Here is a 23,680-nt window from a genome sequence, read left to right on the forward strand (position 1 = left end):
GCAAAGCACTGTTCTAAGCGCTGGGGGGATACAAAGTCTTCTTTGTTTACTAATAATAATGATAATAATGCTGGTATTTGTTAAGCGCTTACTATGTGCCAAGCACTGTTCTAAGTGCTGGGGTAGATATAAGGTAATTAGGTGGTCCCACAGGCACAGCCTTAATCCCCATTTTACAGATGAGGTAACTGAGGCCCAGAGAAGTGAAGTGACTTGCCCAAAGTCACACAGCTGACAAGTGGCGGAGCCAGGATTAGAACCCACGACCTGACTCCCAAGCACATGCTCTTTCCGCTAAGCCTCGCTGCTTCAGGGAGGCAGCATTATTTAAGGGAAAGAGCCTGATCTCCAGAGTCAGGAAAATCCAGGTTCCAGTCCAACTCTGTCCCTTGACTGCTGTGTGACCTTGGGCAAGACACTCAATTTCTCTGGGCCTCCCTTTCCTCATCTGAGCAAAAAAAGGCTTGTTTGCCCTCCCACTTAGAATGGGAGTCCCAGGGGGGACAGGGACTGTGTCCAATCTGATTCTCTCATATCTAGCCCAGTGCTTAGCACAGAGTCAGGGCTTAATATATACCATCATTATTATCTAGAAATGCTGAATAATGGTTTGGTTGAAAAAGACTGCATTGCATTTGAGTGACAGAGTGTTGTTAAGAGATGTCTGCTTCTGTGCATGTCTGTCATTTAGGCTTTTTAAATTATTTAGCATTTAGATGTGCCCTCTTGCCTGTGTTCTTTTATCACTGTAATTCAAGTCTTAGTTTCTGATACACTGCTTTTTATAGTCTAAGATTTGACATGTAACTAGTACGGTGCTCTGCGCTCAGTAAACCCTCAGAAAATACCATGGATTGATCTATCAGGGTTTCTCTGATTCCTCAGTTGGCTAAGGAAATTCATGTTGTTCTGGTTTAGACTAAGAAATCACATATTTTCATAAGAAAATGGGAGATTTTTCACTGCAGTATGCATGAGCATTTTGTGTAATTTTGTTCATGGTAATTTAAAATACAACAGGCCTTAAAAATCTTCAAGATAGCACTTTTGTCAGCCAACAAGGAAACGCTTCAGTGCATATCAAAGTTAATTTGATACAACTATGCCTTCTGATATGAACAGATAATTTAATGAGAGTCTTACAAGAAAAGTAACAAAATTTATATGCGCTTGGCTCCTGCCATGCAATAGTGTCATTAAAGTGCCAATTAATTTAAACCCTCTTTTTTAAGGGATTACTAAGCACTTACTATGTTTAAAGTACTCTTCTGAAGCAGCGTGGCTTAGTGGAAAGAGCATGGGTTTAGGAGTCAGAGGTCGTGGGTTCTAATCCAGGCTCTGCCACTTGTCAGCTGTGTGACTTTGGGCAAGTCACTTCACTTCTCAGTGCCTCAGTTACCTCATCTGTAAAATGGGGATTGAGACTGTGAGCCCCACGTGGGATAACCTGATTACCCTGTATCTACCCCCAGTGCTTAGAACAGTGCTCGGCACATAGTAAGCACTTAACAAATACCAACATTATTATTATTATTATTATTATTATTATTATCATTCTAAGCAGTGGGTTAGATACAAATTGGGTTGGACACAGCCCCTGTCCCTTAAGGGACTCATAGTGTGTTATATTGTACTCTCCCAAATGCTTAGTACAGTGCTCTGCACCCAGTAAACACTCAGTAAATACGATTGAGTGAATGACTGAGGGAGAAGAGGTGAAGAAACTGAAGCACAGAGAAGTTAAGTGACTTACCCAAGTTCACTCAGCAGACAAGGCAGAGCCGGTATAGATGCACTGACTTCCAAGCCTGTGCTTTTTCAACTAGGACATTCTGCTTCTTAGAAAGGTTCTCCTTCTCAAATTCACCTCTCTGTGTAAAAAAAGTGGAATTGCTCCTTAGTGCAGGGCTCTACACACAGTAGATGTTCAATAAATAGTATTGATTCATTTAAGGATTAGGTGATTGGGAGCAGTGAATTCCCTTCCCAGCACCTCACCTCCCCAGCTGTTCAACACATGTAAATTATGTATTTTGTTTAGTTAATATCAATATAAGGAGAACCATAAATCTGAAAGGGCTTTATATGAAATAGTGTCTTCTTTAGTACTACGTATACAATTTACTCAGGAAGATGTTGTACTTGGTTACGGGCCAAAAAATGCAGTAAAATGCAAGATGACCTTTCCCAGAGCTGGCTGTGATATCTAGTAAAGGTTTCAATCAAATATAGGTTTCGGGATTGGCTTTTTCCCATCAAAGACTCAAAGCCATTGTTGGTATCCCAAGCCTACGTGAATATAGCCTTTTTTCTCAGTTCCACAAAGTACTGCAAGAACATTTTAGTTCATTATAAAATTTGTACTGCTTCTGAAATGCCATCTACAAAATCTTCTTTTGTGAGTTTTATCAGCATTTGCTTAAATATAGTAAAATGTTTTTTAAGTTCACTATGTTGTTGCTTTATGTGGCTCATTTGTATTTTTATTTTTTATTTATTATTTATTATTATTTATTTTATTTCATTTTATGTTGCCAATTTGTACTTCCCAAGCGCTTAGTACAGTGCTCTGCACATAGTAAGCGCTCAATAAATATGATTGATTGATTGATTGATTTGACCTAAGAAATATAATAATAGTAATTGTGGTGGTGTTTGTTGAGCACTTTACTACGTGCCAGGCACTGTAATAAGTGCTGGGGTTGATACAGGAAAATCAGGTTAGATATTGTCTCTTGCTCACATGGAGCTCTGAGTTTAAGGGAGAGGGAGAAGAGGTATTTCAACCCCAGTTTACAGATGAGGAAAGTGACGCTCAGAAAAGTTAAATGACTCACCGAAGATCCCACCACAGACAAACGGCAGAGCCAACATTAGAACTCAGGTCCCCTGATTCCCAGTTCTGGTCCCTTTCTACGAGGCCAATACTTTGTATTGTTTTATCACATAAATGCAGAATAACTGAAGCAGCTGCTGCCACCTTTGAATGGCCTTTCAGAACCACACATATACTAGCTGGAGCTGTAAGCTCCCTGTGGGCAGGGTACATGTCTAGCAACTCTTGTTATACTGTACTTGCCCAAGTGCTTACTACAGTGCTGTGCACATAGTATATGCTTGATATGGATTCAGTGTACATATATATGCATATATGTTTGTACATATTTTTTACTCTATTTATTTACTTATTTTATTTGTACATATCTATTCTATTTATTTTATTTTGTTAGTATGTTTGGTTTTGTTCTCTGTCTCCCCCTTTTAGACTGTGAGCCCACTGTCGGGTAGGGACTGTCTCTATTTGTTGCCAATTTGTACTTCCCAAGTGCTTAGTACAGTGCTCTGCACATAGTAAGCGCTCAATAAATACAATTGATGATGATGATTGATGATTCAGTGATTGAAGCATTGAAGCATTCATTGATGCTTCATCCATACAATATTTAAATTCAGATATTAATTTTGTATTATAATGTGACTAGCTAAATGGCATGCAGATGAACGCAAAACCCTATTTTTATGCAAAAGCTTTCTTGATTTTGGCACTTACTCTTGGCATGGAGCAGCCTTGACATTAAATTCACCTCTTCCCTGTGAAGAGGCTGCTAAAACTAGGTTCTCCCCCAACCCCATTCTTCAGCCAAGCGGGGTTCTTTTTTAACTTTTGGCTCCTGCAGTGATAAGCTAGGATTAAGTCACTAGGTGGATAACTGGAGCTCATCTCTGTGTGCATAAACAGCATTGACTTTAGGAGCGCCTGAGTTTTCAGAGTGCTCACAGCCAGCCAATATTTTCCATCAACTCTATGTTACAGCCATCCAGAATCTGACAACTTCTCAGTCAAGGATCTGGAAGCAAACCACAAAAAGGGAAAACAAGATGAGACATAACTAATGTTATTACCCCATGCTCCTGTTTAGCTCTCAAGTTGATAATATGACTGACTCACCACATTCATTATGAACACCGATTTTGCGGATCCTCTGTCCCCAGCTCCCTTATCGCAGCTGAATGAGCCCACTTACTTGCCAAGCAAGTTCCCCAGAGAGTCATCCAGCAAGAGGTACTACACAAGGAAGTTGTTAGAAAAAAGTCACTAATCGAATGGCCCTGGGGCCCAACCAGTGACATGATGCCTGAGCCTGAGGTCTCCAAGATCTTTCAGGAGAGCAGACCGGAAGGAATTTACCAAAAAATGTCTCCATTGGGTCACCCCACTGTTCCTGTTGTGCTTGTTTCTGATGCTAGTTTTATTTCGTTTTTTACAGAGACTCTAAATGCTGGCAAAATTGACTGTGAGCCTGGGAGAAACCAAACTCTCCCCTCGGAGTGTTTCCAAGAGTTACAGCTGCTACCTCAGTGTGCCCTGCCCTTCCCTCCCTTCCTCTTTCACTGGTGTCTTTCCCTTCTTCATTTGGGCTGTACAAAGGCACGGGCAGCTGCCACCGCAGTGCTCACTGTAGCTGTGGTTTTAACTATTTAACTCTGAGTCACCAGGAGCCAGAGATCTGGCTTCTCTAGCACAAAAGATCCTACTGCTTTTTGTTTTTATTTTATGGCTTTGTCCGTTCCTTTAGCTTGTCTGCGTTTTATTGTTTCTTCTCTCCTTATATACCCGCTGGCAGTCTCCTTTTACCCCCTTATAATTTTAGATCAGTAGCCCACCCCCGAGGTCCAGAAACTGTGTGTAATTTCCACCTTTGTGTTCTTTCACAGTGCAAAATACAGTGCTCTGCACAAAGTAAGCGACTGAAAAATACCATTGTTACCTACTACTTTCCCCTGCCCCTAGGAATGGGGATGGGGGAAGGATATTTCTGCTCTCTTGGAAACAACATGCAGGGTGCCCTTGATCCAATTTTTGTAATGGTATATGTTAAGCTCTTACTATGTGCGGAGCACTGTTATAAGCTCTGATCCTCGGCAAAAACCTGTTAGGGCTCTATTTAACTTCATCTAATTTTTCCAAAGCATATTAGTTTGAGAGTCTTGCCCTTCTTGGTCTTAGTTTATAGACTTTTCACGTGTAATCAACCTACCTCTATCCCTAAGCACTTAGATATTCACCCCACCCCAACAGGACTTGCATATGTGTCGTTATAAACAACTGCTTCTCCTGCGAGTGCTTAATTTAATGTCTGTGGGAATGGACTGTTCTGCCCACACATTTCAGAGGTAAGAACGAGGTAGCTGGGCAGGCCGCTGCCCCCAAGAAAGTGACTTGGCACATAATAAGCGCTCAATAAATACCATTGATGATGATGATGATGACTCTTCACCAGAAGCAGAGTGGGTGAAAGGAAGATGTTTTCTCCTCTTCAGTTGTTGAGGGTGGATACTGAATCCTGGACGCTTTGAACAGGAATGTCAGTCAATTAATCATAATATTGATTAGGCAATGCTGGGTGCAAAGCACTGTACTAAGCACTTAGAAGAAAGAGAAGAAATAAGATGTGGCCCTTACCCCAGATGAATGTACAGTCTAACAGGGGAACAAGCAGATGTAATTTTATTTATAGATAATGGGAGCTGGAGGGAAAATAGGGCAGCTGGTAATAATGAAAGTATGGAAAAATGAATAAGTGGGGTACATGAATATGCTATATAATTTATATTATATATGTACGTTATCTATATAATTATCTATATTTACATATATATCATGTATATTGTATACATGTACACATGTAAAAGTCACAAAATGATGCAGGTGGGATAGTGCAATTTGGGATGCTGCAATTTGGGATGCTGGGATTTAATCTGGGGAAACCTCCTAGAGGAGGTGGGATTTCAGGAAGGTTTTGAAGTTGGGTAGGGCTGCGGTGTGGTGGGTTTGAAGGGAGAAGGGCATGAACAGAAGAGGCAAGGGTGAGGGACGGTGAGAAAGTAAGCTTGGAAGGAGGGGGAAAGTGAAGAGAACAGATATATAAGGAGAGAGCTGTGGAGAACTTTGAAGCTCGTGATGGATTGGGAGTTTCTGCCTGATGCAGAGGGAAATGCAAAAGTCTTTGGGGAGTGGAGAGACAGAATCAAAGAACTCTCAGACTGCACCTAGGGGAGCCAAGGAGAGGCAAGAACTGTTCTATGCGTATGCTTGCTGGTGTGATTCGTCAGTTTTGCTCTTGACCAGAAAGAACCAAATGTAATTCATATCCACTATTGACACTGGTTAGTTTATTTCTGGAGTTATTGCCCTGTGTTGTTTTTGGAAAATATCAACCTCGTGTTACCTTTATGGAATCCAGACTTCCTGGGAAAAACAGAAGAGAACATTTTAGAAGAGTAGAGCCCCTCCTCCTCGTGCAGAGAAAACCATATGGAAACCTTCTAACCCATGGCTTGTTCCTTTCTCCCCACCTGCTACTCTCTCCCCACTCAGCTTCTCCAATAACATCTCTCTCCTCCTTCAGAGGCTTTCAAAAAGGACACCTCCTCACTCCTCTGGTTCCCTCACGTCTCTCCTTTCCTGTCATGGGGGTCCCTCCGCAATCTCAGAACCCTTGTGCTGCTGCCATTCTGTGTGACACACTTGGACAGTTTGTTAAATTAAAATCTACTCTCATCCTCTTTTAACTCTTTTTGCCAACTGGGTTTCCAACCTGTGCCTGATACAGAGGTGTGCGTACAGAAGACACTCAAAAGTTGCTGTTGATGGCATTAATCTGTCACTGGTCGGTAAAGTGAGAGCGTCTAACCGCAGAAATAAAGTTCCGGTGTACATTGATCGACTTCTGGAAAGTAATACAAATACCAAAAGTGAACCCTAAAGAGAAAGTATAAATTTTTGAGCTATCATTTCCTCTTGTCCATTGTTTTTCTCAGACTGGAATGGGACATTTACGTGTCACAAAGGATGGACTTCGTCTAGAAGGGGAGTCAGAATTTTTATTTCCATTGTATGCCAAAGAAATTCACTCTAGAGTGGTAAGTCAAGAGTAAAACATTTAAAATGATGTGGGATTGTATAAAAGTAGATTTTGATGGCTTTGGCCAAAATCTGTACTACAATTTGAAGGTATTTTATATACCATATGCTCACCAAGCATCCATAAAAATGAGATGTTTTATGTGAAATTATTAGAGTTTTAGCTAAGGAGTTTATCGCATGTTGCACAGAGATAGTCCATATAAACCAAACTTTAATATGCTTTGGAATTTGAATTAGTCTCCGTAATCTACACCTGAAATGAAAATCTTAATAACAAATATAATTCAAGCTCTATCCAGTAGTGCAAACCAATTTAAATTCATGTGATTTTCAAAACATTTCAAATTGCCTGAAGAGCATAGAATGAAATCTGTTTCCTAGTGGCTGATCTGTGCTAATTATGGAATAATGGGATGGCGGTGTGATTTTTTTTTCAGTTGATTCAGTGTGACTATTAAAAATGATGCTAATAAAATAGAAATGTATCACTAAACCTTCCCCAATTTAAACTCCATTTTTCTCTGAGATACTGAGCCACACTTGCCCTAGAATTCCATTGAGAACTCTTGTGAGATGCATGTTTCCATTCATCTTCGTGTACTTTTTATAGGCTTAAGTTGAAATACAAAAGCTTAGGTTATGCCTAAAGGAGAATTTTTATCTCTGAGGGTTTTGAGAGATGCGTGGGTGAGCTTCAAGGAGAGACTGGTTTCAAATCAGAGTCAACCTGCCATTTGAGGTGATTTAAGCCACTTTCTCACCCAAGGGAAGAGCCCAAATCAGAGCCGTGGAGTCTTAATTTCCTCATCATCCAAAGACTGTTCCGACCCCAGGTTTTGCCGGTGTAGAAACTCTGGGCTGTTCCGGGGTCTAGAATTTATGACTGAAATAGCGGGTCTTGATGGAGTCTGCCGTGGTCCAGTCCGGGACTGGCCATGGTTCGGATTCCCTATTTTGTAGCAAATTCCAGTCCAGGGTGGCAGCTGGGTCCTCATTTCCATTCGCAGGCCTCACACCCACCAGGAGAGAGACTGTTCCCCCTCATTCAAGCTTAAAAGTGTCACTTTGACTATCATTTGTAATCCGTCTTAAAAATGAAAGAAAAGGACTGCAGTATAAAATGACCCACAGTAAGACATTTCCTAGGGTTTAGCTGATGAAGATAGAAGGAAGGTAATTAACAGGCCTTCAAAAATTAGATTAAAAGATAAATTAAGGGAATTTTAAAACATTCCCTAAGTTTTGCTTTTTTTAATGGCATTTATTAAGCCATTAAAGTAATTAAAGTAAAGCCATTTAATAAGCCAAAATTACTATGTGCAAAGCACTAAGTTCCGTATTAGTTTAGGATCTAGCTTGTTTTGCAGGACTTTGACTCTCATTTCCTGCACTCTCTGGATTATGGAAATGTAATGATAGTCACAAGCAGCGTGGCTCAGTGGAAAAGAGCCCGGGCTTTGGAGTCAGAGGTCATGGGTTCAAATCCCCGCTCCGCCAATTGTCAGCTGTGTGACTTTGGGCAAGTCACTTAACTTCTCTGTGCCTCAGTTACCTCATCTGTAAAATGGGGATTAAGACTGTGAGCGCCCCATGGGACAACCTGATCACCTTGTAACCTCCCCAGCGCTTAGAACAGTGCTTTGCACATAGTAAGCGCTTAATAAATGCCATCGTCATCATCATCATCATCACCTCAAATTTCATGATCATTTGGGTCATTTTGGTTATTTATCCTTAGATTAAACATGTGCATACACTTCCTAAGTAAAAATTACTTTCCAGTCCCTTCCATAGTTACAAGATGACAATAGATTCTGGTTTTATATCATTTACTTGTGAAACGGTGCAGGGTTTAATATTTTTTCTCAGTATGTGGTCATTTGGGAAGCAGTTTTCCGTAAAATTGCTAAAAATGATAGTTATTCAATTGCTCAAGTTGGACACACTGTCCACTGGACTTACTGAGGACTAATAGTGTTTCTTCTTTGTGCCTACAGCTCAGGGTGGCTTTGCTAGCCCCTGCCAGTTAAGTCTAAACCGCTGCCTCTGTGATTCAGTTGAACTTGCTTTAGATGAGGGAAGAAATAATATGGTCATGAGGAACACTGTTCTCCTCTATGACCTTAGGATAAAATAATCTATGTTCATGATCTTTCTAGTCCCACCTGTTTTGTCAGGAAAATGTTGAAAGTTATCCTACTCTCTGATTTCTCAGCTTCATCCCCCCACCCCGCCACAGGCCTAAATTTAATTGTGGTAACTGTGGTATTCGTTGAGCACTAACAACGCGCCAGGCACTGTTCTAAGTGCTGGGGTAGATAGAAATTAATCAGGTTAGACATAGTCCCTATCCCACATAGGGCCCACAGTCTTAATCCCCATTGTAGAGATGAGGGAGCTGAGGCACAGAGAAATTAAGTGACTTGTCCAAGGTCACACAGAAGACGAGTAGCGGATCCGATATCAGAGCGCAGGTCCTTCTGACTCCCAAGTCCGTGCTCGATCCACTAGGCCAACTCTGCCGTATACCTACGACTGACTCACTCACTAATCCTTCGTGCTTCAGGACTCATCTCTGCTTCTTCAGTCTACACAAAATGTGACTGTAAATGCTCGCAACTCTGAAGGGGAGGTCACAGGCCGATTAAAAGTGGGTGAGTCTTACAATTTTATCACTTTGCACTTGTTGAAATCATACCCGTTTCCCTCTAAATTTGTAAAGGAGCAGTTCCCCAGGGCCACACCGCGGTAGCAGGGCAAGAGGGAGCACTGTGAGGATCCAAAGAGCATCCGAGCGCATGTGAGATGTGAGCTCAAGGTGAAGTGGGGAGAGAAATGGTGTGCCCTAGAGGAAAAACCATGGGTCTGAGAGCCAGAAGACCTGGATTCTAATCCTGCCTCTGCCCCTTGTCTGCTGTGCGACCTTGGGCAAGTCACTTAACTTCTCTGGGCCTCAGTTGTCTCATGTGTACAATGGGGATTAAGACTGTGAACCCTACGTGGGACAGGGATTGTGTCCAACCTGGTTAGGTTGTATCTACCCCAGTTCTTGGTACAGTGCCCGGCACATAGTAAGTGCTTAACGAATACCATTTAAAAAAAAGCGATGGTTTTTCTTCATTAAAACCATGACAGGTGGGGAAGAGACTAGTGAGGCATGTCATACCTAAGAAAGGAATGCCCTGAAGACAGTTTCATAAACGTAACTAACAACATCATACAATTGCCCGCTTTTCGTTCTCTATCCCAGAAGGTTTTCATTAAAAGCTTCATTTTGCCACGTAGCCTCTTTCTTGTCTCTAAGATAAAAGCCAAAATACGTTGCATCTCTGGGTTGCAGAATAGATTATTTTTACAACTTTCATTACTGTCCAGCTGGGTTATGAGAACCAAGTGGGACAAGAGAGAAGTAGATAGAAGAGCAATGATGAACAATTCAGAATCATTTCAGAGCACTGAAAAAGAACTTGCTATCAATGGGAGGAAAGATAGAGTTGTGGATACCCCTTTCTACAACCCGTTCTGCCTCCAGGGTCCTAGAAAGTAGGAGTTACAGTTCAGATTCCTTTTTATGAATAAATAGCCTCAGCTATGGCTGAGATTTTGGCTGCACAAGCCTGGAACTTGCCCGGTGGCCCCAGCCCCCGTCCCCTGCTCCTTCAGCAGCCCCTGCATGGTCCGTATGCATCCTTTTCCCACACGACCCTCCCACTGGCTGAGGTAAGCATCCATCCCAGCTGCCCATTTAGACTGGTCATCCAAAAGGTTCTCCTAAATTAAAGGTTTAAAGCCCTGGTTACCTTGATGGCAGTGAGGGGAGAAGACTGCACTTGTAATAATGGGTGAGGATTGACTGGCGGGGAGAAAGGCCAATCCCATCTGCGCCCGGGCAACGTTGGGGTGTTTGGTGTGTCCCGCAGGTCCCAAAATGGTAGAAGTTCACAGCCAGCAATTTCAGATCAACTCCCAAGACGGCAAGCCGCTGTTCGCCGTCGATGAGAAGGAGGTGGTGGTCGGTACCGACAGACTTCGCGTCACAGGTTGGTGGGCCGGGCCGGGCCAGCCTCCGGGAGTCGGTCCTGGTCCAACGAGGGTGCAGACTCTGCGCTAGGGGCCGGGCCGATTCCGTGCAGGACCCCGATGCTCAGCGAGATCTGCCCTCCTTTCCGTTTTCATGCGCAGAAGTCCATGCAGGTTGAGAGCAGGTAGCACTTGAGTTTTTCTCTCGTGCCCAGGCCCTCCAGAAGATTAGCGTGTTAGGAAGGAAAAATTAGAAAGTGACCTTTTAACTCTTCTTCCCACATTGGGTTTTCATCTGAGCCGGCCCCCTTCCAAATCGCCACCCACTGTTCTCAACTTCTTATGCGTATACTTGCGTATACTTGTACTTCCCAAGCGCTTAGTACAGTGCTCTGCACATAGTAAGCACTCAATAAATACGATTGATGATGATGATGCTGATGCGTATCCTGGTGTTCCCCTCCTCCTGGGCACTCCCCCTTGACCCCCAACCCACACGCAAACTGAACTGCCCCATTCCCCATCCTCTTCAGACATATCCCCATCTGGAAGAGCCGCTCTGAGGCCCCTGGCCTGGCCGGAGCTCTCAGAGCGGCATTTGGTCCTGAATCTGGGCTAGAGGAGGCTAGAGGCTGGGCTGTCGGTCTTTTTTTTTCCCTGTACATGCTGGCTTGGACCTGCAGACTGGGGCTGGGGCTTTGACATTGGGTAGGTGAATCCCCTAAAGGCCACCACACTGCCTTTCTGGTGCCCGGGCCCAGAACTGTTTTCAGACTCAAAGTCTAGCTTGCAAATGTCTCTCCAGTCGAGACATTTCAGAGCCCAGAATAGAGGGGCTCATCAGAAATGTTTGCAGGAGGGACCGCCAGCGGCGAGGGGAGGGGATTGTGCTGGCTCAGAAGCAAAACGCTTCTTTGGATGACATTATATTACATAGTAGCCACAGAAATGCTGCCGCCAAAAATCCGCCTGGGCACTAGCAAATCCTTGCACAAGTCTGCTAGGCTATATAATCCAAGGAAATTGGCTTAAATCTTATAGGCCTTAAACCCAACTTCGATTGTTTGTCTTCTAGATATTTTGTAATATCCTTCTCCATCGCTTTTGGTTTCTTCTGATGTAATGCCAAGTCCAAAATAGCCCACATGACTGCCCTCAGGCCCAGAAGCCCAAACGAGCAGGACCGGGGAGATAATAATAATAATAATTTTGGTATTTGTTAAGCGCTTACTATGTGCAAAGGAGATGGAGCGATTAAGAGCCAGGGGTGGGGGTGGGCAAAGAAGACCATGTTCTTCCTCTTCTCCACATCTCTTTCTTTTTCTCCACTCATTATCTCCAGGAGATAAGGGCAATGGGGCTGGGTTAGGCACTGTATGAATCAGCCAGAGTGACTCCTCTCAAGCCACAGAGAGCCAGTAGGGTTCCATGGGGGAAAAAGTGACACCCTCACCCCCCACTCCCTATAGGACGTAAAGATAAATACAAATAACAAAGAGACTCAGATCCAGAAAAAGAAGAAAGGAAAAAAATGCAGAAAACAGGAAGTAGGTTAGATCTGGAAACTCGGCTTTCTCATCTCTCCTGCTGCCAACCTTCTCCTGCTGCTGACCTCTTCCTTATGTCCTCCCTCTCTTTTTCACCTCTCTCTGCATCTTCAGGGCCTTTCAGAGAGCTCATCTCCTCCAGGAGGCCTTCCCTGATTTAATCTCTCACTTTGCTATCTCATAGCCCTGCCAACTGCCACTTCAGGCCTCCTGCATCATCCAAGCACTCAGGGCTTCACGCCCTGCGTGCCTCATGTATGGATTGTTATATTCCATGACTCCCTCATTTCCATAGTTTATTTTAGTGTCTGTCTTCTCCTTGAGATTGTAAGCTCCTCATGTACAGAGACCATGCCTACTAACTCTACCGAAAACTAAGCACTTAGTACTGCGGTCCTCTGCACACATTAGGCGTTCCATCAAAACTACTGAATGATTGATTGGAAACTCCCTGTCACCGTATTCACCTTCCAACTCTGTAGCTGAAAACTTAGCAGTGATGGAGTTTGATTTTTGTCTTTAAGTGTGGCCAGCGACACTGAACTTTCAGTCAATCAATCAATCGTATTTATTGAGTGCTTACTGTGTGCAGAGCACTGTACTAAGTGCTTGGGAAGTACAAGTTGGCAATATATAAAGACAGTCCCTACCCAACAGTGGGCTCACAGTCTAAAAGGCTCACAGTCTAATCCTTGGTCAAGATTTCAGTTTCCTTTTTGCGACTGATTTTTCTTCTGCTTTCATTCAGGGCCCGAAGGAGCTCTCTTTGAGCATTCTGTGGAGACGCCCCTTGTCAGAGCAGAGGCATTTAAAGAGCTTAGGTAAGGATGGAAGTGGTGGTGGTGAAATGGGAATTTATGAAGGGCTTTTTTTTTTTCCAGCATGTAAACTTAAAATCCACAATCTAGGCTTCCTGCTGTGCGGTCTTTGCTCGTCCTCTTCGATAAAGGTAAGGCCAACATCTGGTGTTCCTGGTTTGGACGTTAAATGGGTAGTTGAGATTGAGACCTGTAGCCCCTGGGTTTCTAAGTACCCCTCAATCCACGGATGAGACTTTCGGTACCTGAGAGCACCAAAGCCAGAAAGCCAAGACTGGGAGCTGGGGATCTGACTGTGTGAACCATGCCTGCTGCGTGGTGAATGCTTCTGTTGCCTTTATAGACCATCATCTGGCCTGGAAAGCAGGCCCCAGTGGATTTGGTCTCCTCGGAGGGGATTCTGTCAGTCCTCTGACATTCACTGGAGGTGACCATTGTGGTGGGCGCTGTTTCCAGATAAACTATTATCCCCTCCAGCAGTCAGTCACTGGTATCGAGCCCCTACTGTGTGCAGAGCACAGCGCTAAGCACTTGAAAGACTAGGGAAGAAGCAAAAGACTCAGTCTGCGTCCCGAAAGAGGAGACAATTTAATGGAGGCAGAAAGACATTGATGATGTACATATAGAGGATTGGGGTTGGGGCGGAGGCAGTAGCAGGTGGGGGAAGGAACAGAAGCAACAGTAACAGCAAGAGTCCAGGAATGAGGACGGCTGACTAAATGGTAGCGTTTATCTGTAGATACCTGCACAAGGGCTAAAGAGGGGGCTTTGGGGAAGGCCTGATCCACAGTGGAGGAATTTGGTCAGGGGAGGCTTCTGGTGGAGGAGGGCACTATTTTAGGAGGGCTGAGATGTGGTGGATTTGAAGAGGAGGCAGGAGAGATGAGGTCAACTGTAAGCTCCTTGCGAGTTGAGAATGTATTTATTGAGCACTTAAGAATATTGGGAAAGTGCAATATAACAGAGTTGGTAGGCACTTTCCCTGCCCATAAGGAACTTACAGTGTGGAGGGGGAGACAGACATTAATATAAATACATTATGGATATGTACATAAGTGCTGAGGGGCTGACAGAACAATCTAGGTGCAAGGGCGATGCAGAAGAGAGAGGGAGTAGAGGAAATGAGGACTGTCAGGGAAGGCCTCTTGGAGGAGATGGAATTTAGTACAGTACTCTGTACACAATAAGAGCTCAATAAATACCATTGATTGATTGGTGAGGGGATAGTGAGAAGGTGGAGCTAGGGCGAAGCAGGTGAAGAGAACCTACAGGAAAGAGGGAGACTGCGGGTGGAGAACCTGAAAACTAATGGTCAGGAGTTTCTGCTAGATGTGGAATGAGAGGGAGCTAGACAGTTGACTTGTGTTAGCATTTTCCACGGCCTGTGTCCCAGGACCCGATGAAAGTCTGGTAAAGCCAGGATCAATTGAAGAAGCAGCCACAGGGTGAGCGTTTGGGAGTCACACAGTCACATTTTCAGCTCCCAGATTTGGCTTTCTGTCTTGGAACTCGTGCGCTAAAAATCTCGTCTGTGGACTGAGGACGACATACAAACGCAGGGTCAGTTTATGTCTCACAGCCCAAAGATCCTAGACTTCCTTTGACTGTGGACTTTAAATTTACAAACTAAAAACTGGATACTGTTTCTTGACGTTATCTCTTAGCTGGTGTATCAGTGCAGCACCATAGTCCCGTAGCCCGGAAGAGCTGGGGCTGCAGGCCGGGGGTGGCGGCTCTCCCTTGAGAAGTGAGGCGACCGGTAAATTGGGTGCTGTGTTGTGTTAGCATGACCCCTGGCAGGCTCGGAGCTGGGTGGTCTCTGAGGAGGAAGCAGGAGTGGGCTGAGGAGGGAAAGCTAGAGTGTAAATGTTGGCATTGAGGGGGACATGCCAATGTCAGAGCCGTTGGGGTCTGCAGCCTTCGGGTAGGAAAGTGCAGAGGACGGGACCAAGTTCAGAGTCGCTCTGCTTCCCCCTGTTCCCCAGAAAGCGGTCTCAGTGACATGGGGTGGGAGCCTGGCCTCCCCGACAGGGTGGTGCCCACCAAAATCAGGGAATGAATCACGGCAGTTGTTCACTTTTCTTTGGCAGTAGGTCCTGACACAGGTTTCTAAGGGAACAGGTCTGGCTGGGGTCTTGGTGCCCACCCTGCCACTGACAGCAGTGACTTCCCGAGGCCCCTCTCCCCCCTGGCTGGCAGTGGCCAAGACCTGCCCACTACAGCATTAGTACAATGCCCAGTGCTTAGTGCAGTGCCTGGCACATAATAAGCACTTAGCAAATTCCATTATAATAATAATTATATTATTGGTAGTAATAATAATAACAGCAGCCCACAGTAAGCACAAGATTCCTTGGGGCTGTTGAGATGGCTTGTCAGAAGCTTTGTGACAGAAAAATAGAGCAAGACTATTGACCTGTATATATGTTTGTACGTATTTATTACTCTATTTATTTATTTATTTATTTATTTATTTATCATCATCAATCGTATTTATTGAGCGCTGGGTAGGGACTGTCTCTATATGTTGCCAACTTGTACTTCCCAAGCGCTTAGTACAGTGCTCTGCACACAGTAAGCGCTCAATAAATACGATTGACTGACCTGAAGATTGGCACTGTGGACCCCCAAAACACACTGGTTCACTTTGGTAAGCCATGGGCCAACCGAAATCATTGAATCATCAATCCATGATATTTACTGAACTCTTACTGTGTGCAAACCACTATACTAAGTGCTTGGGAGAGTTCAATCAATCAATCAATCAATCAATTGTATTTATTGAGCGCTTACTGTGTGCAGAGCGCTGTACTAAGCGCTTGGGAAGTCCAAGTTGGCAACATATAGAGACAGTCCCTACCCAACAGTGGGCTCACAGTCTAAAAGGGGGAGACAGAGAACAAAACCAAGCATACTAACAAAATAAAATAGAACAGATATGTACAAGTCATCATCATCATCAGTCGTATTTATTGAGCGCTTACTGTGTGCAGAGCACCGCACTAAGCGCTTGGGAAGTACAAGTTGGCAACATATACAGTCCCTACCCAACAGTGGGCTCACAGTCTAAAAGGGGGAGACAGAGACGATCCCTGCCCACAAAGACCATACAGTCTAGAGGGGGACAGTGTAGAGGGAGGCTAAGAAATCCTCCAGGTGGTATTGGCTGTGAGTGGCATTTTAAAAATGCAAGTAGTGGCATTTATTATTACCTGTTTTAGGCACAGACAGGACTAGGCAATGCTGCATTTAGAGCCAGGCAATCTCGGAAGCATCTAGCGTACGTAATTGCTATTTCATAGTTTCTTTTGGAACATAGCATTCTGGTTGAAAGCAGCCCAAAAGCTGCTTGCTGAGATTGCCCCCCTGGGCTGATGGCTTTTAGACTGTGAGCCCACTGTTGGGTAGGGGCTGTCTCTATATGTTGCCAATTTGTACTTCCCAAGCGCTTAGTAGTGCTGTGCACACAGTAAGCGCTCAATCAATACGATTGATGATGATGATGATGATGGAGCTGAAGCAGGTCCTGAGGTGGTGGGGCTCTTCTGACACCTTGTGGCCAGCCAGGCCGCCTGTTGCCTCAGTGGGTCGAAGAAGGGGTTTCTTCCCTCGGAGGCCCCAAGAAACTCGATTTTAATTTTTCTTGCTCGCCCAGGTAAAAGGCCTCTACAGCATTCAGCTGCTGCTGTGTGACAGAAAGCCTGGTGAACTCCATTTCAAAAAGATCCGAGCCAAGGGGCCAGATGTGTGCAGCCCACTCTGTTCTAATCCTCTCGGATGCCTTTGACACTGTAGACCGCCTCTTTCTCCTTGAAATTGTATCCAACCTTGGCCTCACTGACACTGTCTTCTCTTGGTTCTCCTCCTCTTTCGGACCGCTCCTTTTCAGTCTCTTTTGCCGGCTCCTCCTCCGCCTCCCACCCTCTTGACAGAAGGGGCTCCTCAAGGCTCAGTTCTTGGTCCCCTTCTATTCTCCCTCTACACCCACCCCCTCAGAAAACTCATTCCCTCCCATGGCATCAGTTATCATCATCAATCGTATTTATTGAGCGCTTACTGTGTGCAGAGCACTGTACTAAGCGCTTGGGAAGTCCGAGTTGGCAATATATACAGTCCCTACCCAACAGTGGGCTCACAGTCTAAAAGGGGGAGACAGAGAACAAAACCAAACATACTAACAAAATAAAATAGAATGGATAGGTACAAGTAAAATAGAGTAATAAATCTGTACAAACATATATACATATATACAGGTGCTGTGGGGAAGGGAAGGAGGTAAGATGGGGGGATGGAGAGGGGGATCATTTACCATCTCTCTGCAGATGATTCCCAAACCTACATCTCCAGCCCTGACCTCTCTCCTTCCCTGCAGCCTCGCGTTGCCTCCTGCCTTCAAGACATGTCCCGCCGACACCTCAAATTAAACTTGTCTAACACTGACCTCCCTATTTTCCCACCCAAATCCTATCCTCCCCAAGTCTTTCCCGTCACCGTAGACACCACCACTATCCTGTCTCCCAAGCCCTTAACCTTGGCGTTTTCCTTAACTCATTCTCAACCCATTCCACAGACATTTTCAGTGTCACCCAATCTTCTCCGTTTTCTTGTCACGACATTGCTGAAATCCACCCTTTCCTCTCCATCCAAACTCCTGCCATGCTGTTCCAAGCACTTATCCTGTCCCACCTTGACTACTGCATCTGTGTCCTCGCTGAGCTTCGGTATTCCCTCTCGAGCGGTCCAGCCCCGGGGACTGCCACGGTTCGGGCTCTCCACTAGGAAAAGCCGGCGGCAGCCTTCTGGGGACCTCGGACCCCGGGGTCCCTAGGGTGGTGGCGGAGGGTGGCCCGTGTTTTATAGCGGATCAGCCCAGCTTGAAGGCTGCAGGGGAACAAATATCTTCTCTCCCCTCTGTCCTCAGGCTGGAGTCCCCCACCCGGAGTCTAAGCATGGACGCCCCCAGGGGTGTCCATGTCAGAGCCCAAGCCGGAAACGTGGAGCTCCTCTCCCAGATGGATATCAAGTTACACAGCAGTGAAGGCATGGTGAGTGCCCACTCACACACCTTTACACAGGCTCACAAACACACTCATTCTCACTCACACATACAACTCATATACACTTTCACTCTTACACAAACTCATTCACTTTTCCTTACACCCACACTTGCATTCAGTCAGATTTATTGAGTGCTTAATATGTGCACAGCACTGTATTAAGCACTTGGGAGAGTACAATGTAACAAGACACATTCCCTGCCCACGATAATAATAATTTTGGTATTTGTTAAGCGCTTACTACGTGCAAAGCACTGTTCTAAGCGCTGGGGAGGATACAAGGTGATCAGGTTGTCCCACATGGGGCTCACAGTCTTAATCCCCATTTTCCAGATGAGGTAACAGGCACAGAGAAGTTGAGTGACTTGCCCAAAGTCACACAGCTGACAGTTCGCGGAGCCGGGATTTGAACCCATGACCTCTGACTCCAAAGCCCGGGCTCTTTCCACTGAGCCACGCTGCTTCTCTATGCTTCCCTTCTACAATGACCTTATAGTCTAGAGGGAGAGACAGAGTCCCTTCGCATACACACTCATCTCTCACATACACAACACTTACTTTTACAATCACATACTACTTCTAGCCTACCCACCCGTTCACATTTACACAACTTACACTTTCACTCCTATACATCCACGTTTTTCACATAGGAATTCATACCCATATATTCTCACTCCCCAGGGTCACACGTTCACATAACACTCATTTCTCTAGCCTGTAAGCTCATTACAAGCAGGCAGTGTGCCTGCTGAATTGTTGTATTGGACTCTACCAAGTGCTTAGTATGGAGCTCTGCACCAAGTGCTCAGTAAATACCACTGGTTACTTACATCCAATTTCACAACACATTCCAACAATCGTATTTATTGAGCACTTAGTGTGCAGAGCACTGTACTAAGCGCTTGGGAAGTACAAGCTGGCAACACACACCACTCATGTGCCCTCTCACACCCCCACTACCTTCTTGCAGTTCTGGGCCCTTCTGTCTCCTCCCTTTTAGGCTGGGAAAACAGCTCTTAGGACTCAGGCAGGCGTCTGTCTGTTTTGCCCCGGAAACATCCCGTAGTCCTTAGACACGACAGTAGCTGAAACAGTTTTCCTCTCCGGAACCCAGCTATGCCAAAACATATGTGCTTTAGAGGGGAAGGGGGTTGTGTTTTTCCTCACAGGGCGTTTCTCCAGAATATGTCATCCCCTCGTCACAGCAGATGTGAGGGTCCTTCCGCACTGAATTGAAACTTTATTTATTCCGAAGTGCTTACACAGCGGTCACGTCACTTTTTTTTTTTTACACAGCAGCCCGATCCCAGATTGGCACATGCTGTAGACACACACACTGGCACCAAGCTAGCCAGCACAGTTTGGGGGAGACTGGCAGAGTGTGGTGGCAGTGTGTATGGGGAGTCGGCAGGCTTTTTGCTCCTGGGCAGTCCCAAAAGCCTCTCTCTCACGGGCTGAACTCCTCAAGTGGTGGGACAGGACCAGAAATAACCAAGTCATCTCCCAGTATACAGTGCACTGGAGGGCATGTCTGAGGAGAATGGACAACAGCTGCAGCGTGGCAAGCTGAACTGTCCTCCTTGCTTTTGGCTTTTAAGACGACAGCAGGAAAAAACAAAACAAAATAGAAAAAAGCAAAGCAGGGGTGTTCCCTGCAACCAGTTTTGTGCGTCTAGTGGGTTGTCTATCATCTTTAAGTGCAGCGTGACTCGGGCCTTTGGGGGGAGTAGGCCAGAGCACCGTGGTAAGGGTTGATCCACTTCATCGCTAGTTCCAGCTACAAGGTATGTCTTCATCATCATCATCATCATCAATCGTATTTATTGAGCGCTTACTATGTGCAGAGCACTTGGGAAGTACCAACTGGCAACATATAGAGACAGTCCCTACCCAACAGTGGGCTCACAGTCTAAATTGCAAACAGACCCGCAGTAGCATCATCCTATGGGTAAGAAGGTGAATCAAACACAGTTAGGATAATGTGGTGTGATGCATACTTTTGATAAGGCTCTGATCCATTGCCTTTTCTCTGATTAACAGCTCCTGCTCCCTTCCCCTCATTGTACCACTCTCCCATCCAGGTCGTGCTCGATGCGGAAACCGTGTGTCTGCCCAAGCTGGTCCAGGGGACGACGGGCGGACCTGGCAGCCCGCAGAGACTCTATGAGATCTGCGCTTGTCCCGACGGAAGGCTTTACCTGTCCGCCGCCGGGGTGGGTTCCACTTGCCAGGAGTACAGTCGGGTCTGCCAGTAAAGCACCTGCTTGTAGTGCCGGCCGGCAGGGCTGCCCCTCCTTCCCTCTCCCAGTGAGTTTCACTCTCCCTAGACCATTAGTTATCTCGCAACAAAACATAAATGTGCATCTCCCCTCTCCCCTCTAAAAGCAAAGCCCACATTCAAGCGACTTGAAAAATATGAGTGGAGGCCAGCGTCCCAAAAGAGTCAAGGGGAAGGCGGCCACTACGAGTTTCAAGAACACCAAAATAATTTTGTTTCCTCTGCCCTGCTGAGCTGTTTCATTCTCCTTAGACTGAAGACGAAGAACCAATTGAAAAAGCTTCTCCCTCTGCCAGCTCTCTCCGTACATGGAAGCGCTTGCGCCTGGGGCTCTGGCTCGGGACATTCACTTCTTCTGGGGTGGTTGGAAAGAGGTGACAGGGACCCAAGCATCATCTGGGAAGCCGAAGGGCCTTTTTGAGAGGGGTGGAGATCTGGGTTCAAATCCTGACCCCCGCCACTGGCCTGCTGTGTGACCTACAGCCAGTCGCTTACCTTCTCTGTGCCTCAGCTGTCTCATCTGTAAAACGGAAATTAAAAAGGTATTTTTCACCCCCTTAAGATTGTGAGCTCCGTGTGGGACAGGGACTAAATTCAATCTGATTATACTGTCTGCCCCAGTGCTTGGCACGCAGGAAGTGCCTAAAGTCCACAAAGTTTCAGTCAATCAGTGGTATTCATCGGACGCTTACTGTGTGCACAGCACTGTGCTAAACGTTTGAGAGAAGAGAGGAGGTAGAAACACATTACTTTTTGAGTTCTCTGTAAAAAGAGGACTGTATGTAGCCTGAGAGGTTGAGAGGGAGAGACAAGTTTAAACTACTGTCCTCCTGGGCCATGCACTGCAGTCATACAAGGGAAATCTGAAATGGCTCGCTGTTTTTTGAAAGAGATAATGGGATCCGCCACATCTCTAGTCGTATTGTACGCTACCACTAAAAATGCTCATTTTTAACCAGTAAAGATAACTGGGCTTATCTTCGAATTGCTGTTTATATATAATCAGGCAGGAATTCATAAACCACTATATGGTCCCGATTCCCGAGCAAACCCTACCCACGGTTCTACCTACCTGTTGTAAGATTTTTAACCAGTAAAGAGAACTGGGCTTATCTTCAAATTGCTGTTTATATATAATCAGGCAGGAATTCATAAACCACTATATGGTCCCGATTCCCGAGCAAACGCTACCCACGGTTCTACCTACCTGTTGTAAGATTTTTAACCAGTAAAGGTAACTGGGCTTACCTTCAAATTGCTGTTTATATATAATCAGGCAGGAATTCATAAACCACTATATGGTCCCGATTCCCGAGCAAACGCTACCCACGGTCCTACCTACCTGTTGTAAGATTTTTAACCAGTAAAGAGAACTGGGCTTACCTTCAAATTGCTGTTTATATATAATCAGGCAGGAATTCATAAACCACTATATGGTCCCGATTCCCGAGCAAACCCTACCCACGGTTCTAACCACCTGTTGTAAGGGGGGAGTTAATGGCAAAATGTCAGTTAAAGCCATTCCCCTCTGCCACCCACAGTTTCGGACGAGACAGAAGCAAACTTTTTGCGGGCTGCTTGGTTGTCCTCCTGAGCTGTTTCCGAATGAAGGCGGGCAAGCAAGCAGCCGGGCTCCCTCTTGCCACTCGGCCCGGACACTGTCAGGGAGAACCAGGCTTGGAGATGCTAGGGGCCCCGCTCCTGCCCGGGGGCCAGGGAAGCAGAAGGGTTAAGCCTGGCCTGCGGCCACCGACACGGGAGGAACATGAAAACAAAGTTGTTTAATGACCAGGGAATCCAAAAGCCCCTCTGGCTCCCCACCAGAGAAGCCCGCAGCTAACATCGACCACGCAACGTGTTTTTTCACACACCGCCCCTGTAACGATTCAGGCATACAAAATGTACTAGGATAAAGGAAGTCAGAAACAAATGTGAAATGAGTAGGTTTCAATATTGAAACTACCCATTTTGGTCTGTATTTCTTCATCTGTACTTTGACTTTAATAATCAAATAACTGAAAATGCTGCGTCTGATTTACTTTAAATAAAAAAAATTTTTTACAGACATACAAGATACTCTCTTTTAGACCTGCAGACATACAAGATACTCTCTTTTAGACCTGCAAATGAAATGAGTACAGTGCTTAGTCCAGTGCTCTGCACACAGTAAGCGCCCAATAAATACGATTGATTGATTGAGTTCTAGTAAAGGAAGTCAGAAACAAGTGTGAAATGAGTAGGTTTCAATATTGAAACTACCCATTTTGGTCTGTATTTCTTCATCTGTACTTTGACTTTAATAATCAAATAACTGAAAATGCTGCGTCTGATTTACTTTAAATAAAAAAAATTTTTTACAGACATACAAGATACTCTCTTCTAGACCCGCAAATGAAACGAGTACAGTGCTTAGTGCAGTGCTCTGCACAGAGTAAGCGCTCAATAAATACGACTGATTGATTGAGTTCTAGTAAAGGAAGTCAGAAACAAGTGTGAAATGAGTAGGTTTCAATATTGAAACTACCCATTTTGGTCTGTATTTCTTCATCTGTACTTTGACTTTAATAATCAAATAACTGAAAGTGCTGCGTCTGATTTACTTTAAATAAAAAAAATTTTTTACAGACATACAAGAGACTCTCTTTTAGCAAATTAAATGAGTACAGTGCTTAGTCCAGTGCTCTGCACACAGTAAGCGCCCAATAAATACGATTGATTGATTGAGTTCTAGTAAAGGAAGTCAGAAACAAGTGTGAAATGAGTAGGTTTCAATATTGAAACTACCCATTTTGGTCTGTATTTCTTCATCTGTACTTTGACTTTAATAATCAAATAACTGAAAGTGCTGCGTCTGATTTACTTTAAATAAAAAAATTTTTTTACAGACATACAAGAGACTCTCTTTTAGCAAATTAAATGAGTACAGTGCTTAGTCCAGTGCTCTGCACACAGTAAGCGCCCAATAAATACGATTGATTGATTGAGTTCTAGTAAAGGAAGTCAGAAACAAGTGTGAAATGAGTAGGTTTCAA

At 44.9% G+C, this 23,680-nt stretch overlaps 1 protein-coding gene across 5 annotated transcripts in view; it reads left to right on the forward strand.

Moving 5' to 3' along the window:
- The window catches only part of SGCG (sarcoglycan gamma), a 43,311-nt gene extending 22,162 nt beyond the window's left edge, over positions 1–21,149 (forward strand). For 4 of the 5 annotated variants that reach the window (XM_038762051.1, XM_038762049.1, XM_038762050.1 and 1 more), the window contains 6 exons: positions 6,823–6,924; positions 9,495–9,582; positions 10,849–10,968; positions 13,244–13,316; positions 18,235–18,358; positions 20,411–21,149. In XM_038762051.1, coding sequence (XP_038617979.1) covers positions 6,823–6,924; positions 9,495–9,582; positions 10,849–10,968; positions 13,244–13,316; positions 18,235–18,358; positions 20,411–20,752 — 849 coding nt within the window. In that variant the 3' untranslated portion in view covers positions 20,753–21,149. The remainder of the gene's footprint in view (positions 1–6,822; positions 6,925–9,494; positions 9,583–10,848; positions 10,969–13,243; positions 13,317–18,234; positions 18,359–20,410) is intronic. The other variant, XM_038762052.1, reaches the window with a different exon arrangement.
- The last annotated feature ends 2,531 nt before the right edge of the window (positions 21,150–23,680 follow it).

Source organism: Tachyglossus aculeatus, chromosome 20, assembly GCF_015852505.1.
Source record: "Tachyglossus aculeatus isolate mTacAcu1 chromosome 20, mTacAcu1.pri, whole genome shotgun sequence".
Classification (NCBI taxonomy): domain Eukaryota; kingdom Metazoa; phylum Chordata; class Mammalia; order Monotremata; family Tachyglossidae; genus Tachyglossus; species Tachyglossus aculeatus.